General features: G+C 39.7%; 2 protein-coding genes and 1 pseudogene across 2 annotated transcripts; 1 reads left to right on the top strand and 2 right to left on the bottom strand.

Annotated features, from left to right (window-relative positions):
- Positions 1–4,516, bottom strand: part of LOC104776708 — a 10,012-nt pseudogene extending 5,496 nt beyond the window's left edge.
- Positions 5,530–8,090, top strand: LOC104776706 (nicotinamide adenine dinucleotide transporter 2, mitochondrial; the record flags this gene model as incomplete). Its single annotated transcript, XM_010500815.2, is given in 9 exon segments — positions 5,530–5,940; positions 6,036–6,131; positions 6,304–6,410; positions 6,589–6,637; positions 6,787–6,890; positions 6,983–7,077; positions 7,193–7,281; positions 7,371–7,465; positions 7,551–8,090. Coding segments are annotated over 9 exon segments (1,092 nt in total). The 3' UTR covers positions 7,926–8,090.
- On the bottom strand, positions 8,573–11,374 carry LOC104776705 (LEAF RUST 10 DISEASE-RESISTANCE LOCUS RECEPTOR-LIKE PROTEIN KINASE-like 1.1). Its single transcript, XM_010500813.2, has 4 exons — positions 10,317–11,374; positions 10,180–10,218; positions 9,854–10,093; positions 8,573–9,768 (listed from the first exon to the last, which is right to left on the bottom strand). The coding sequence occupies exons 1-4, from the start codon at positions 10,963–10,965 to the stop codon at positions 8,798–8,800; spliced, it is 1,899 nt and encodes a 632-aa protein (XP_010499115.1). The 5' UTR covers positions 10,966–11,374; the 3' UTR covers positions 8,573–8,797.

The following is a 13,918-nucleotide window of genomic DNA, read 5'->3' as shown; positions in this document are numbered from 1 at the left end:
GGTTTGGGGAGACTGGGCCGAGGTTTGAGGCCCATTTTCTTGTGGAGCAGTGGGCTCAGAATTTGAGGAGGAAGAAGAAGAAGAAGTTTGAGTCGGAGACGATACCTGAGAGTTTGTCGAAGAGGATGGCGGCATCGGTATCGGTGAGTCAGGCTGGTGAAGGGTCAGCGACGGAGGAACCAGAGGCGAGACTCGAAGAGTTGTATGAGTGGACGAGTGAACAACCGTGTCGGGCGCGTGAGTGGCGGTGACGGAGACTCCCAATGGAGGAACAGAGAATGGGAATCGCTGCTCATCAAATTGTACATGTCGGGAGGTGTACACACGACCAGTTGGTTTATGCAGACATAGATATGCACTCTGAGAAGTGGAATAACCCAGAAAGACACACTCCATGGATCGATCTTCAAGCTTATGGTGAGTGTAGGGGCGCAGCCATGGATAGCAAGAACAACCGAAGATTCGAAGCTTGTTATAGTTAGGAGCCTGGCCAAAAAGTTTTTGGTATGGTGATTGGAGATCAAGAACCGGTGTAGGCATTCTGTTGATCAAATAAATTGCAGCCGCAAAACCATATGGCCAGTAGGTCTTCGGAACAGAGGCATGAGACATGAGAGCGAGACCAGTTTCAACAATGTGACGATGTTTCCTCTCTGAGATCCCATTGTGTTCGGGAGTGTGCGGTGGAGAGGTTAGATGAGAGATGCCATGAGTGGAGAAGAATTCACGCAAAGCAATAAACTCACCTCCATTATCAGAATAGAAGGTACCGATTTTTGCCTGGAAACGATTCTCTACCAGATTCTTGAAGGCAATGAATGTTGGTTTAACTTGTGATTTTTGTTTGAGGGGATATAGCCAAGAGTATCGAGTATAGTGATCAACAAGGAGAAGATAGTATTCGTAATGATCAAGGGAGGGAATCGGAGAACTCCAAACATCAGAGTATATATATTCAAGAGGGCGAGAAGAGGTGATTGTGGACTGAGAAAAAGGTATTTTATGACTTTTATTGATCAAACAATCAGAACAGGACATAAGCTTGTGAGATTGTTCAGAAACGGGAAGAGAAAAACTGGAAATAATTTTGTTTAAAATAGTAGAGGAGGGGTGTCCCAAACGGAAGTGCCAAGAGGAATGAGTAGCCTTTGATGAAGACGCAGCAACCATAGCCACAGCTTGAGACGGTGAGAGAGGCCACTCATACAACTCGTTTTTAGTCTTGCCGTGGAGTAACGGGACCCCCGTGTTGAGATCCTTCACCTGAAATGAAGCAGGAAAGAATTCCACAGAAACACGATTAGCATTGCAAAGACGATACACCGAGATGAGATTCTTGTGTATATTAGGAACATAGAGAACTCGTTGTAAATTTAAAGAGCGAGTAGGGGTAGGTAAGGAAGTGAAACCAGTTTGCATAATCGGAAGAGTGGAACCATCAGCAATGATCACATCATCTCCACCATTGTACGGCTGGTGAAGTGAGAGGTTGTCGAGGTCCGAAGTGATATGGTGGGTGGCACCACTATCAACGACCCAAGGTGAGCGAACCACCATATTCGCACGAGGCTGCCAGGCAGACTGTTGCTGGAAAGCGTGAAGCTGATTACAGCGTTTTGCGCTGTGTCCGTGGACACCACAAATCTGACATCGTCCAAGGTAAGGTTTGGCCCCACGAGAGTCAGAGCGTGTCATGTTCGGCGATGATTGCCACGAGCCGGAAGTGTGAGCGGTACCATTCCTTGGCTTGGTATGATGACGAGAGGTCATGGACGGAGAGCGGTGTTGGACAGCGTTGGCCGTGATGGGGACAGGAGCAGGGGCAGCAGATAGAAGCTTTGCTTCAAAGTTGAGGAGCCGTTCATGGACTTCAGGTATGGAAGGAGGAGTATCCCTTCCTTCAATCTGATCCACAACCTGACGATAGTTGGATGGAAGGCCTTCTAAGATCAGATCAATCTGATCTTCATGCTCAACGGGTTTACCAAGGATGGCAAGTTGGTCAAGATGTGTGACAACACCTTGAAGATACACATCAATAGTCTTGTCATCTTTCTTCCAGTGTTTGAGTTGCGTCTTAAGTTGACGGATGTGACCACGACTTGGTTTAGCATAAGTGGAGGACAGGTTTGTCCAAACTTCAGCAGACGTAGTGGCACGGGAGGAGTGGAAATGGCACCAATGAGAGAACTATAGATAAGTTGATCTTGGCGTTTCCAGATCGTGTACGCTGGATTCACCGTGAGATCATCACCGGTGGTGAGCGTGACAGGAGGAGCAACGACGGAGCCATCAAGATAACCGGCCAGGTCATAGCCATCAAGCAAGGCGTGGACCTGAAGACTCCACATGAGGTAGTTGACGGCGGTGAGTTTGGTGACGCCGGTCATGTTGATGGAGAATGAGAGTTTGGATGTTGGTGACATTGACGGCTTCAGTAACTGTAGGAGGAGAGGTGTTGTTAGAGGAAGACATGGTGATGAACCTCGAAGAAGAAAAACAAAAAGGAGAGAAGAGTTTTTTTTTTCTCCGTAAAAGAAAAGCTTTAGAGACGGTAATGCTTTGATACCATAAAGAGATTTGTAGAAGTGATATTTTATTACATTGAGAGGATCTGTATTTATACAAGGGATAGGATCTAGAGTATCACATTACAATGAATGGTAATATATACGACTATCTATAATTACAACCTTAACGTACTCAATCATATCGTAAATCATATCATCAATCATTGATATGATTGAAATCAAGATATCCTCAATACACAATGATCACCAACAATCAGAGAATGAGTGGAGACATGAAGTAGTGCCATATGGCCATCTGTGTGTCCCTGGAATATTTGTCTTGGTTAGTAGTTTATAAGTATATACTTTCCATTCGAGGGTTACAGAGGATTTAAAATAGTTGGATAGTTACCGGAGAGAAAATGACGGTCAATCTCTGACCCTTGACATATATGTTTTCTCTTCCAGAAACTGGGGTATAGTTACCAGACCAACCATATGGAATAACACGGTATTTAATATAAGAAGTTGGATTCCCTGAACAGAAAACAATATTAAAGAGTGATACCAATGCGATGCCTAGTTTTGACATGTGCCACTAGAATAGCCAGGCCCGACCCTTCACCCATTCTTATGACACATGGGTGTTGGGCCTCCATATTTTTTGAGATTTTTAGTAACAAAAATAGACCTCAAAAAATATTTTTACTGCAAAAATAGGCCTCAATTTTATGAAAGTTATAGATTTGGCCTCAAGTTTTAAATTTATCTACTTTTTTATTGCAAAAATAGACCTCATTTTTCGAAATTTTAAGATTTAGTTTCAGTTTTATTTTTTTATCTATAAAATCTATTAAAAAGTAATTGTTTTGTATTGGGCCACAAATTTCACTGGGTCGGCCCTGAGAATAGCATCAGGATTGCTTTCTTATATAGCAGAAAGACCTGAAACATGGATGAAGAGGAGGATCATAAGCATAAAGAAATATGTGTTGGAATTATTTATGAGAAGAAAAACCAAAGAAGCTACCAAACAAGAACGAAAAACAACAGATCCCTACCTTCAATGTGATCACGATGGTGATGAGTAACAAAGACTATTAGCTTTCTAGGCAAAGCATTAACGATTTTCTTGAGCTGGTCAAGAGAAAACAATGCAGTTGTGAATATTAAAGACCAGATCTTTTAAGACAATGAGAAATTTCCATGATCCATGCAAAGAAATCACATAGGTAGTGACAAACCTCAACGTGGAGTTTGTAGAGGCATCCAGGGATCTACTATCAATGCGTCACCATGAGCTACAAAATCGTTCCCTTGATGATCCTCTGAACCATTATCTGGAGCAAACACAACCAAATTCGTTGTCTTGAAAGGTTTCAAAGTCCTGCTACACATTGGCACAAGCATAACACCAGGTGGATATTCCTGAGATAGAAAAAAGAAGACATAAAAATTGGATTCTAAATAAAGATAAAGATGAAGAAAACAAGTATAGATAGTCCGGCAATAAGAGACCTGGATAGGCAGAGAAGATGGCAACTTATGCTTCATGGACTGACTAGAACCATCCCCAAGTCCGAGTAATACTAATGGTCCAACACGATCACTGCCCGGTTTCACGTCGATAAGACAGTCCAAGCATGCTTCCATGGACATCCACTTAGAGTTGTCTGCACTATAAGAAGATAAAACTAGTGAGTTTACTTCTTTCCATTTCCAGTTCTCAATGTTTCTTAAAACCAAGTGAAGCTATACTCCCTAAGATTGCATACTATTGAATAAAAGGGTAACCTTGAAAACTTGGATTTGTATGATCCAAGAGCTTCCCAGCGATGAAACAAGTACGGACGCAGGGGCCAGGTCCAAACTCAGGCTCCTCTACAAACCTGACGAAACTCCAATCTCCTACATCGCTGAAACCAATCCCTAAATTCTCCAACAGCTGCATATTAACTCGCAGAACAAAAATGTTTGTGAGAAAGAGGACAGTGCTTAAACTCGTAACTTACCAGAATCACAGTGGATTCGAAGTCGAAGTTCATCAAATCAACATCCTCCGAGCACGATTCGAGTATAGAGAGAGTAAATCCAGACCTGACTCCGTCTTCTAGAATCGGTAAGTTCGTTGACGGCAAGTCCCAGAGATCGGAATCGACGAAGCAATCATACGCTTCATCCCCAAATTTCTCCGGCCGTTTTTGTTTCTCGAGCAGGAACTCGGCGTCGTCTCTATACCCATTTCAAGTTTCAGATTACCCATTTCTGCTGAATCTGAATTCCAAAAGTGTCGAAGAAAGCTTCTTCTTAGCTTTACAAAATCCAGAGGGTCAGGCGAAGATCAAATGAATGATGACCCTTTAATACTTTACTCTTTACTAGACCGCTCAGCCGTCTGCTCCAGTTGGTTGGCACGGACGATGGCTGGTGGCTGGTGGCCGTGATTATAGTGGTTGAGTTGGTCGCCGATTAGATTTTTTAGTGTACTTTTCATTGCTTTTTCAACGGAAACCAAATCGAATAAGCTTTACATTGCGGTTAAAATTGGTTTAACTCGGTTAAATTAGGTTAGACTCGGTTTAATTAGGTTTAACTCGGTTAAATTAGTGGGATCTTCAAATTAACGTAATGCATCTACATGTGAGAAGTTCTGAGTTAATTTTCTGATCAACATCAATAGTCAGATTATAATTTCGTCAGTTAGATATAAATCTTGAAGTTTTGTTTAATATTTACTGCTTTACTTCTTAAGATTTTTTTCTTCACTTTCTTCTAGGCTAATCACATTTACTTTTGAGTCAATCGACTCCTTTATTAATTACGGTAGTAAAGTGATGAATCTTGGGTGAGCGAGAGCGAAGAGAGAGAGAGGCAAAAAAGTGTGCTTCCTTCCTTGGGTTGTGTGGTGTGTTGCCTGATATGTGACGTCATCTCAAACCAACCGTGACGACGCTTCCTCTTCCTCGATCGGAATCAAAATCTTTATCAGATTATTATTAAGTTCTCTCGCTCATTCAAGGTCCCCTCCTCTAAATAAGAAACCTCTCGACCCATTTCTTTTGTGTTTCTTTGGACTTCTTGGGACCGCCTAAATCGTACGCAACAAAAGTCTCTTCCTTTTTTATCACACCCGTCTACACGTTCTTCATACAAATTTCAATTTCTACGTGTTGGATTGGGTCAATGTCAAGAACGACGGGAACAACTCTATATAATCATCGATTCACGCGGCCGACGAGTTTATCATCATCATCTACTGCTGGATCTCGTTTTCAATTTTGTTGAGTTTCTGATTCCTTTTGTTTAAAAATTTCTCCTCAAATTGAGAGATTCTAGGGTTCTTAAAAGATGATTGAACATGGGAACTCAGCTTTTGATTACCGTAGTATTAGAGAGGTTGCTGCAAACGCCGGCGCTGGAGCCACCGCTGGTGAGTGAGAGTTCGATTTATGTGTTTTTCCTATTTCTTCGTTTTGATTCTTGTGGGGTGTATGAGACTGGTTTGATTTTTGGGAACTTTTTCAGGGGCAATCGCGGCGACTTTTGTTTGTCCATTAGATGTGATCAAAACAAGGTTACAGGTTCTTGGTCTCCCTGAAGCTCCAGCTTCTGGTCAAAGAGGTACTTTTGCTACTAACTCAGCTTAATTTGCTTAGGAGTATTGAGTAATGGATGTAGCTGTAGATCTAATGTGTATGCAACTAGTTTTGTTTCTGTTGAAGTTGTTGCATGTTTGATCTGAGAGCTATGCCTATTGAGTATTAACACGCTATACATATGTTTGAAATTTCAGGTGGTGTAATCATTACAAGCCTGAAGAATATAGTTAAGAATGAAGGAATTAGGGGAATGTATCGAGGGCTTTCACCTACCATCATAGCTCTCCTCCCAAATTGGGCTGTAAGCACCTTTTTACTCTTCCGAGCTTTGTTTTTTTTCAAGTGAATTTGTCTTGTTATGAAAGAGATTACTTGTCCAACGTTCCCCTGGAGATGCGTTATGTCTTGTAACCAATATTCATCTGGTTTTGGCGATCGTTAGGTCTTTCCTTTAATCGATATTCTGGTTTCACGCGTAGGTCTACTTCTCAGTTTATGGGAAACTAAAGGATGTGCTGCAGTCAAGTGGTTGGTTCTTATCACTTACAAATTACGAATCTTTTTGTGCTTTGTTTTTGCTTATGTTTATCCGGAAGAGTATCAGAGACGCTTGACCAAATAATTATACCAAGTCTTATTTATCATTCTGTCTTTCAACTCTTGTATTTTCCTGATAGATGGCAAGCTTAGTATTGGGTCGAATATGGTAGCTGCTGCTGGTGCTGGAGCTGCAACATCTATTGCAACTAATCCGCTATGGGTTGTCAAGACAAGATTAATGGTAACTTTTTTCCTCCTCCTTTGGTTTCAGCTTTAATAGACATATTTTTTCATATTATATACTTTACCTAATCCCTTCCCATTTCCTCTCAGACGCAAGGAATTAGGCCGGATGTGGTACCTTACAAAAGTGTAATGTCTGCATTTAGTAGGATTTGTCATGAAGAAGGACTGCGAGGGTTGTACAGGTTAGTATCTTAAATGAAACTGGAAATTCCATAAATTGGAGCACCTTTTTCTGGTGACATTTTGTGTGTATGTTAAACGGTAGTTATATCGCTTATTTTTCCTGTGTTGGAACAGTGGCATTTTACCTTCTTTGGCGGGAGTAAGCCATGTCGCAATCCAGTTTCCAGCTTATGAAAAGATCAAGCAATACATGGCAGACATGGGTAAGACATGATTCCTCCAGTAGTATATTGTTACATAATCATGTGCTGTCCTGAACTAGTTTCTGATCATAGCTAGTTTAAGTTCTCAGATAATACATCCGTGGAGAATCTGAGTCCTGGGAATGTTGCTATTGCCTCTTCAATCGCAAAAGTGATCGCCTCTGTTTTGACTTACCCACACGAGGTCTCTCTTGTTCCTCTCTCTTGTGCCCTCTTTACCTCACTATTAAGCTGACCAACTATAACATGAGTTTATGTTACATCCACAGGTGATAAGGGCCAAGCTTCAAGAACAAGGGCAAATGAGAAACGCTGAGACTAAGTATTCGGGAGTCGTTGATTGCATCACAAAGGTGTTTAGAAGCGAAGGGATTCCTGGGTTGTACCGTGGATGTGCCACAAACCTACTGAGGACAACTCCATCAGCAGTTATTACATTTACAACCTATGAGATGATGCTAAGATTTTTCCGACAAGTTGTGCCACCAGAGACTAATAAGTTGGAGGATTGCGAAAGAGAAGAACAAAGAAAGAGTTTAGTTAGTCGACGAGGAGAAGAAGAAGATAAAGATTTGGGTTTGAGAGAATCACAAACTCAATCGAATAAGATCAGCACTCCCCCTATCCCTCTTGGAAGCAAATAACGCTTTTTCAGACTCAAACCATGCTTCATAGGTTTTTTTTTTGTTTCAATGCCATGTTCCAATTAAGTAAATTTTCCCCTTGTGGTGATCTGAGTTGTAACCTTTTCTCGTCGTTTCTAACAACTGTGTAACCTATCAATAAATACTTTTTGGCCCTTTTGATGATCAGCGAGTATTTAAAGATGATATATTGAGGTATTCTCAGACTTGAGATTCCTCTCCGTCTCACACTCTCTATGTGCAAATTTGCAGGTTGTGGGGTTTATAGAAAGGGATTTGGGAATTTCAAAAGCAGATGCTTTGGATTGGAATTTTGTGGGCATTGCAGATGTTAGAGGCTACTGTAACTTTGAAGCGATATATTTCCTTGTTCTTTCTTAAAACTGGCGCTTCATTTACCACAAGGTAATGGAATCTTCTTGCCCGGGTTATATTAGCTTTTTAGCACTTTGAAGGAACAATGTGACTACTTAGGAAAGACATGTGTTTCTGGGTAGAGAGATTTTTGTTGAATGCCTTAGGAATCTTGACTTTTATTCCGATAATGTATGCAAATTAGTTTCTGGTATCAAATCTAGTGATGAACTAGATAGAAGAGGCCTGAAATCAGTAGACAGATACTACTGAGATCATAACAGAGCTGTGAATGTGAGTCAAGTTAACTCTTACAGTCAATTTTTTTTGTTCTTTTTATAAAAATACCTTTGAGTCAATATTACATACAGTAAACAAAATTAGACTTAGAAAATTGGTGATTGGTAGTTCAAGTTATGTTACTAAATGCATTTTCTCAGTACCTACAGCCCACAAGTGCCTCATCTTATTATCATTCGTTGACACAATTATGATGAAACCTATATACCTGGTGGATCCTAGAATTCGTAGGCGCTGGTATTCGGTGTGGTTGATTTACTGGTCCATTGGTCAGTTACAGAGATCGGTGAACGTGGGAATTTCACATTCTTTAATAGTGCATTCTCGCCCCAATCTGGTGGTGAAGGGTGCGTAGTTATTGTCTCCTCTTTGTTGTAATCGTAGTTTCGACATTTCTGCTCCTCATTCTGGATTCCCTTTAGCTCTTGCACAACTTGTTCCATTGTAGGTCTCATTGTATTGTCTTGCTGCAAGCACTGAAAAGCCAACTCTGCCACCATTGTAGTCATTTTTCTAACTCCTTCATTCGTCGCATATCCAAGATTCTGATCAATCAACTCGTGGGTTGCGTGGTTCTGTATCTTGTTTATAGCTAAGCTTGATAAATTGATCTCACTCTTGCACCTGCTTATATCAACAGCAGGCTTCGAAGATATAAGCTCGACAAGGACCACTCCAAAGCTATATACGTCACTCTTATCAGTTAAATGATAGCACCGATGATACTCAGGGTCCACATATCCCGGAGTACCCTGAGGAGCAGTTGATACATGTGTTACATCACTCGGGAACAACCTGGATAGTCCGAAATCCGCAACTTTGACTCCAAAGTTTCCGTCGAGCAGAATGTTTGTAGTCTTGACATCACGGTGTATGATATCTGAAGCGTGAAGGTAAGCCAATGCACTCGCTGTTTCTATGGCAATACTCATGCGCATTGACCATGTTAAATAGCCTTGGTGTGGCGGGTTTTCACCATAGAGATGATCTGCAACTGTGCCATTTGAAATATACTCGTAGACAAGGAGAAGTTCTCGGCTGCGGCGTGAAGTGCATCCATAGAGGGAGACTAGATTCTTGTGATGGAGACGTGTGAGGATTTCTATCTCGTTCATGAATTGCTCAAGTCTTCTGTAATTATGCTCATAGAGACGCTTCACTGCAACTTCTCGTCCATCACGCACTTTTCCTGAGAGATCAAAAAGGAATAGAAGATTAGCTTAATAGAGAGATTTGACACTTTTCTAGAACTGTTAGTGCACTGATCATCTTACCATAATACACAGTGCCAAAGCCTCCATCTCCTAGTAATCTATCTTTACTGAAGTTGTTTGTTGCTTCTTGAAGTTCTTTGTAGGAGAAGATTGGTATCTTAAAGAAGACATGGCTAAACTCGACGTCAGATTTCGAGTTGTCTCTAGAGAGCTCTGGACCAGCTTTCCTTCTTCTGCAATTCCTATGGATGATATAGAGTGCCACCAAGATGATTATCAAGATGAGAAATCCGCCGATTCCTATAAACAGTGAGAGAGAAAACTGATTCAAATTAAGTATTTATTTCATGGAGAAAGATGGAGCAAAACAGGACATCTCTTTTTACCTAATCCTAGCTTCATCTCCAAATTGAACCTTTTTGGTTCTGCAGCAAATAGACAAGAAATCGAATTATTGTCATATAGATAAGTGTTTTGCTAGCAGAGTTGCTGAATTAAAGAACATGTTTCACTGTGTTCATACCTTTGTTTACTCCATGGCAGTGAAACTTATTCTTCTTATTCATCTTACATTCTCCACCACGATTGTGGCAGCTATAGCAGCCTCGAGGCAAATCTATATAAAGAGAGAAGGTAGCATTTACATCATACTTGTTTCCTTTTATTGGAGTCACCCAGCTCTTTGGAGTCCTGATAGCTGAACACCCTGGAACATCATGACCATCTCGCAGATTAGAGTAGTACAAGCTGCTTCCTTCTCCTCTGCAATTATCATAAGTGAAGCCATTCTTCATACTAGTGTTGTTGCATCTGTACAAAGTGGGCAAGTTGAGCCATGGCGAGTCTGGAAGTGAGAATCTTGATAAGTCACTGCATTTTCCGGTTATCAAGCTCTCTTTAAGCGCCGTGTCGGTGATGGTTATCGTGTTGGCTTGAGAGACGCTTTTGACTTTATACCATTGCCCATCTTCTACAAGCTGTATCTCTGACATATTTGCACTGCAGTTCAGCTTGAAAAGACCGCATCGAGATGGCATGTCTGTCCTAAAGAATGGGAACTTGAAGTCGAGTTCTCCGCAGGTGAAAAGTTTGCAACGACTCTGGTTCGTGCTCTTAGCTTCAGCCACGAGAGGGAGGAGAAAGAAGAAGATCAAAACAGAGACAGATTCCATTGGTGTTCTGATCACAAGCTCCTGTGTCTTTTATTCGATATCCAGATCTACAAAAAAGTATCAAGACTTTGGTTTCATTTTTTTCAGGAGATGGATTAGAACTTAGAAGTCTCTCTAGCTATCCTTTTGTGGGGAACTCAAGTTCAAGTAAGTATGGTCCTTCTTCTTTGTGGTATTGCGACAAGCAAGTTGACTTTTCGGGGAAGGATTCAGACAGAACTCTGCTCTAGAGGAAGAATAGTCTTATGTATGGAGGTTTTGTTTTATTATTACAATTTACAAGAGAAAAGGATGAAAGATTTGTGTGGGCAGCTTTAATAAATTGTACAGACAATAGTCGTTGGTTCTTGCTGCTTTATTGGACAAATAAAAATGTAAAACAGTTGACCGGAGACTCTGGTTGATTGAGAAACTTTCAAAATGAATAGAGAAGAGATACGTTTACCTTTGGTCGAAGTTGCATGTTCAAGATTTGATTTGACCACACAACTCTTATCTTCTTCGTACCCCTGTGTTACTGAGTCTTCCATTCCATTATTAAAGCAAAGCGTTAGAACCACTGAGACAGACCTTTCATTTTGTTTTCATCTTCAAGGTCTTCTGATCTATCTTTTTCTAATTTTATTTTGTTATATACATTTTCCTGAGTTTTAAAATAATATCAATAATATTGTTAAATAGGCCACAGACAAGTACATAGGTCGTGGCCTCTTTCCGCTAATGGGAAACTCTTTTGAGTTAACATAAAAAAACATACATAATGAAGGACGTAATAAATTATTAGAGTAATGATAACTTGATTTATTATGTTGGAGATGGCGAGAGTAACAAGCAAAAATAAGTTTATTGTATACTATATATGATTCATTAGTTAGTGAGAGAGTAGACACGTTCTGTGTAAAATAAGGACGACACGAGGGCTATTTCCAATTCATGTTCAGACTCATTTTAATTGTTATTCTAAGTTAAATATATTACTGTAGTATGAAATCATTTTTGACATATATAGATCTTAAATAGAGTTTTGAATCCATAGATGAATCTAGTCGCTTATATGTTGGATTCAGTGACTTTTGTGACGGGAATTTGTGTTCAACCCAAAACTTAAAACTTAAAACTTAAAAGAAAATCGTCCGTAAGATGGTAAATCAAGAGTCAAGGAATTGCATTATAATTTATAAGTGAGGCTTAATTTGAGGAAGCTATGGAAGGAAAAATGAAAATAATTTGTGTATAATTTTCAAACTCGACGTCAAATCATCGAATTAATTTTTCGTACTCAAGTTGTGTCGACAAAGAGAGAAGAGATGTCCTTAATCTAAAGGTAAATGTGATTATAACGCTCCCACATGTCGGTTTCAAAATTGGCCATAAGCCAATTTTGGGATGTTGAATTTGGAGGCTCCTTCCGAAAGTTCAAGTTGCCCAACTTTCTTGTTTCATTCTTTTAGGCAGAATATTTAATGTCCTATGCGATTATCTATATTAATTTCGTTATCACTTCCTAATCTAATTACTAAAATTAATTTGGTAATAGTAAAAGAAAAAAAGATTTCCTAAAATTAACACCTTAGGTTTGAGGGATCGGACATTCGGATGCGCCCAATAAGTTCATATATTGCTCACATTTTCACAAGATGAACTTTCGAAGTTGAAGGAAAGCGCTTTATCCGGGAGCTTGTGGCACCCATTTGGTTCGAAAGACGTGATGATACGGACGGTCTCGTATTGGACTAAGATGTAGCAATTTTTGTAACCAAAGACAATATCTAAATAGATCAGAGAGCTTATCAAGGAAAATAAGGTGGCACTTGATGAAGAGACTTGATGAAGCTCTCTTGGCCAAACATCAAAACTATCTACATATGAACCTATATGAACTTTTATGCTTTCTTCTCTCCTTTCCTCGGGATAGAAATTTGCAACCATGTTGGAGTGACACATGGAAAGGAAACAGATTACATGGTATAATCTTTTGGTATGAAGAGATGTATGGGACTAGACCCGAAACTTTTTTTTGTCCACACAAAAACAAATTCTACTACAGTTCTAGTTCAAAATGGATACATTTTACATGATGTAAAGCAAAGAGAATTATTAATGTGTTTTCGATCCTAGAAAATGACTAATTAAGGATTCTCCCACCGTCAAATATGACAAGATTGCGAGGTCACTAGTAAAGGTATTTACATAATGAGATCGAGGAGATTTCCGGTTAGTTGCAAACGACATTATACCCACAATCGCAAGCGAGATGAACAATAAGCTTGTTACAATCCCCAGCAAGGAGGAATACCTACCAGTCCTCTTTCTTCTATGCAGAAAACAAAAAAGGGTTCCCGGGCCTAGATGGGTATTTTGACTGACTTCTTCCAGTCATATAGTGATACAGGTGTAAGGCTTTTTTCAATTCATAAATAGTTTGTCATTAAAGAGATGTAGGCTTTTTTTTTCAATCCATGAGCTTGACGAGAACAATATGAATGAAACCCTTTTTCAGTTTTTACTTTGACTAAAAGTCAAGAGACCAAAGAAATTGGTGGATTCAAGAGTCTATCAGGCTTTGTAATGTGTACAATATGATCATTACAAAGATCGTTACTAATATAACCTTGAAATTTGTAACGTGACTTCCGAATTCTAATGACCAAAGCAAAAGAAATGATATGTTTCGCCTAATGTATCTCCAACCAAAATAACACGTTTTGTTCCGTTGATTAGAAAAGTCAAATCTCTTGCGTCCAATAACAAGCCTATTATTGTTTATCTCAAACCAAAACAACACGTTTCCACCTTTTATTTTATTTTTCGTAGATAATACGTTTTCATAATTCCGAGTTATCTTTAATTATTCAAAAATATATTTCCCGAGTCTTCTACCAATAATAACATGCAATCCAAAATACACGACAACAAGAGGTTGAATTTTTTTTTTTTTTTTTTTTTTTTTTTT

This window comes from Camelina sativa, chromosome 3 (assembly GCF_000633955.1).
Source record: "Camelina sativa cultivar DH55 chromosome 3, Cs, whole genome shotgun sequence".
Classification (NCBI taxonomy): domain Eukaryota; kingdom Viridiplantae; phylum Streptophyta; class Magnoliopsida; order Brassicales; family Brassicaceae; genus Camelina; species Camelina sativa.
Note: the sequence above shows the minus strand (reverse complement) of the source record. Positions and strands in the feature narration are given on the sequence as shown.

Excerpts from the sequence above, each read along its gene's own strand:
- LOC104776705 (XM_010500813.2), bottom strand. The coding sequence starts at position 10,965 with ATGGAATCTGTCTCTGTTTTGATCTTCTTCTTTCTCCTCCCTCTCGTG. Across the intron at positions 10,219-10,316 it reads CTGCCATGGAGTAAACAAAG|AACCAAAAAGGTTCAATTTG; the intron begins GTATGAACACAG and ends TATTTGCTGCAG. Across the intron at positions 9,769-9,853 it reads CTTTGGCACTGTGTATTATG|GAAAAGTGCGTGATGGACGA; the intron begins GTAAGATGATCA and ends TTGATCTCTCAG.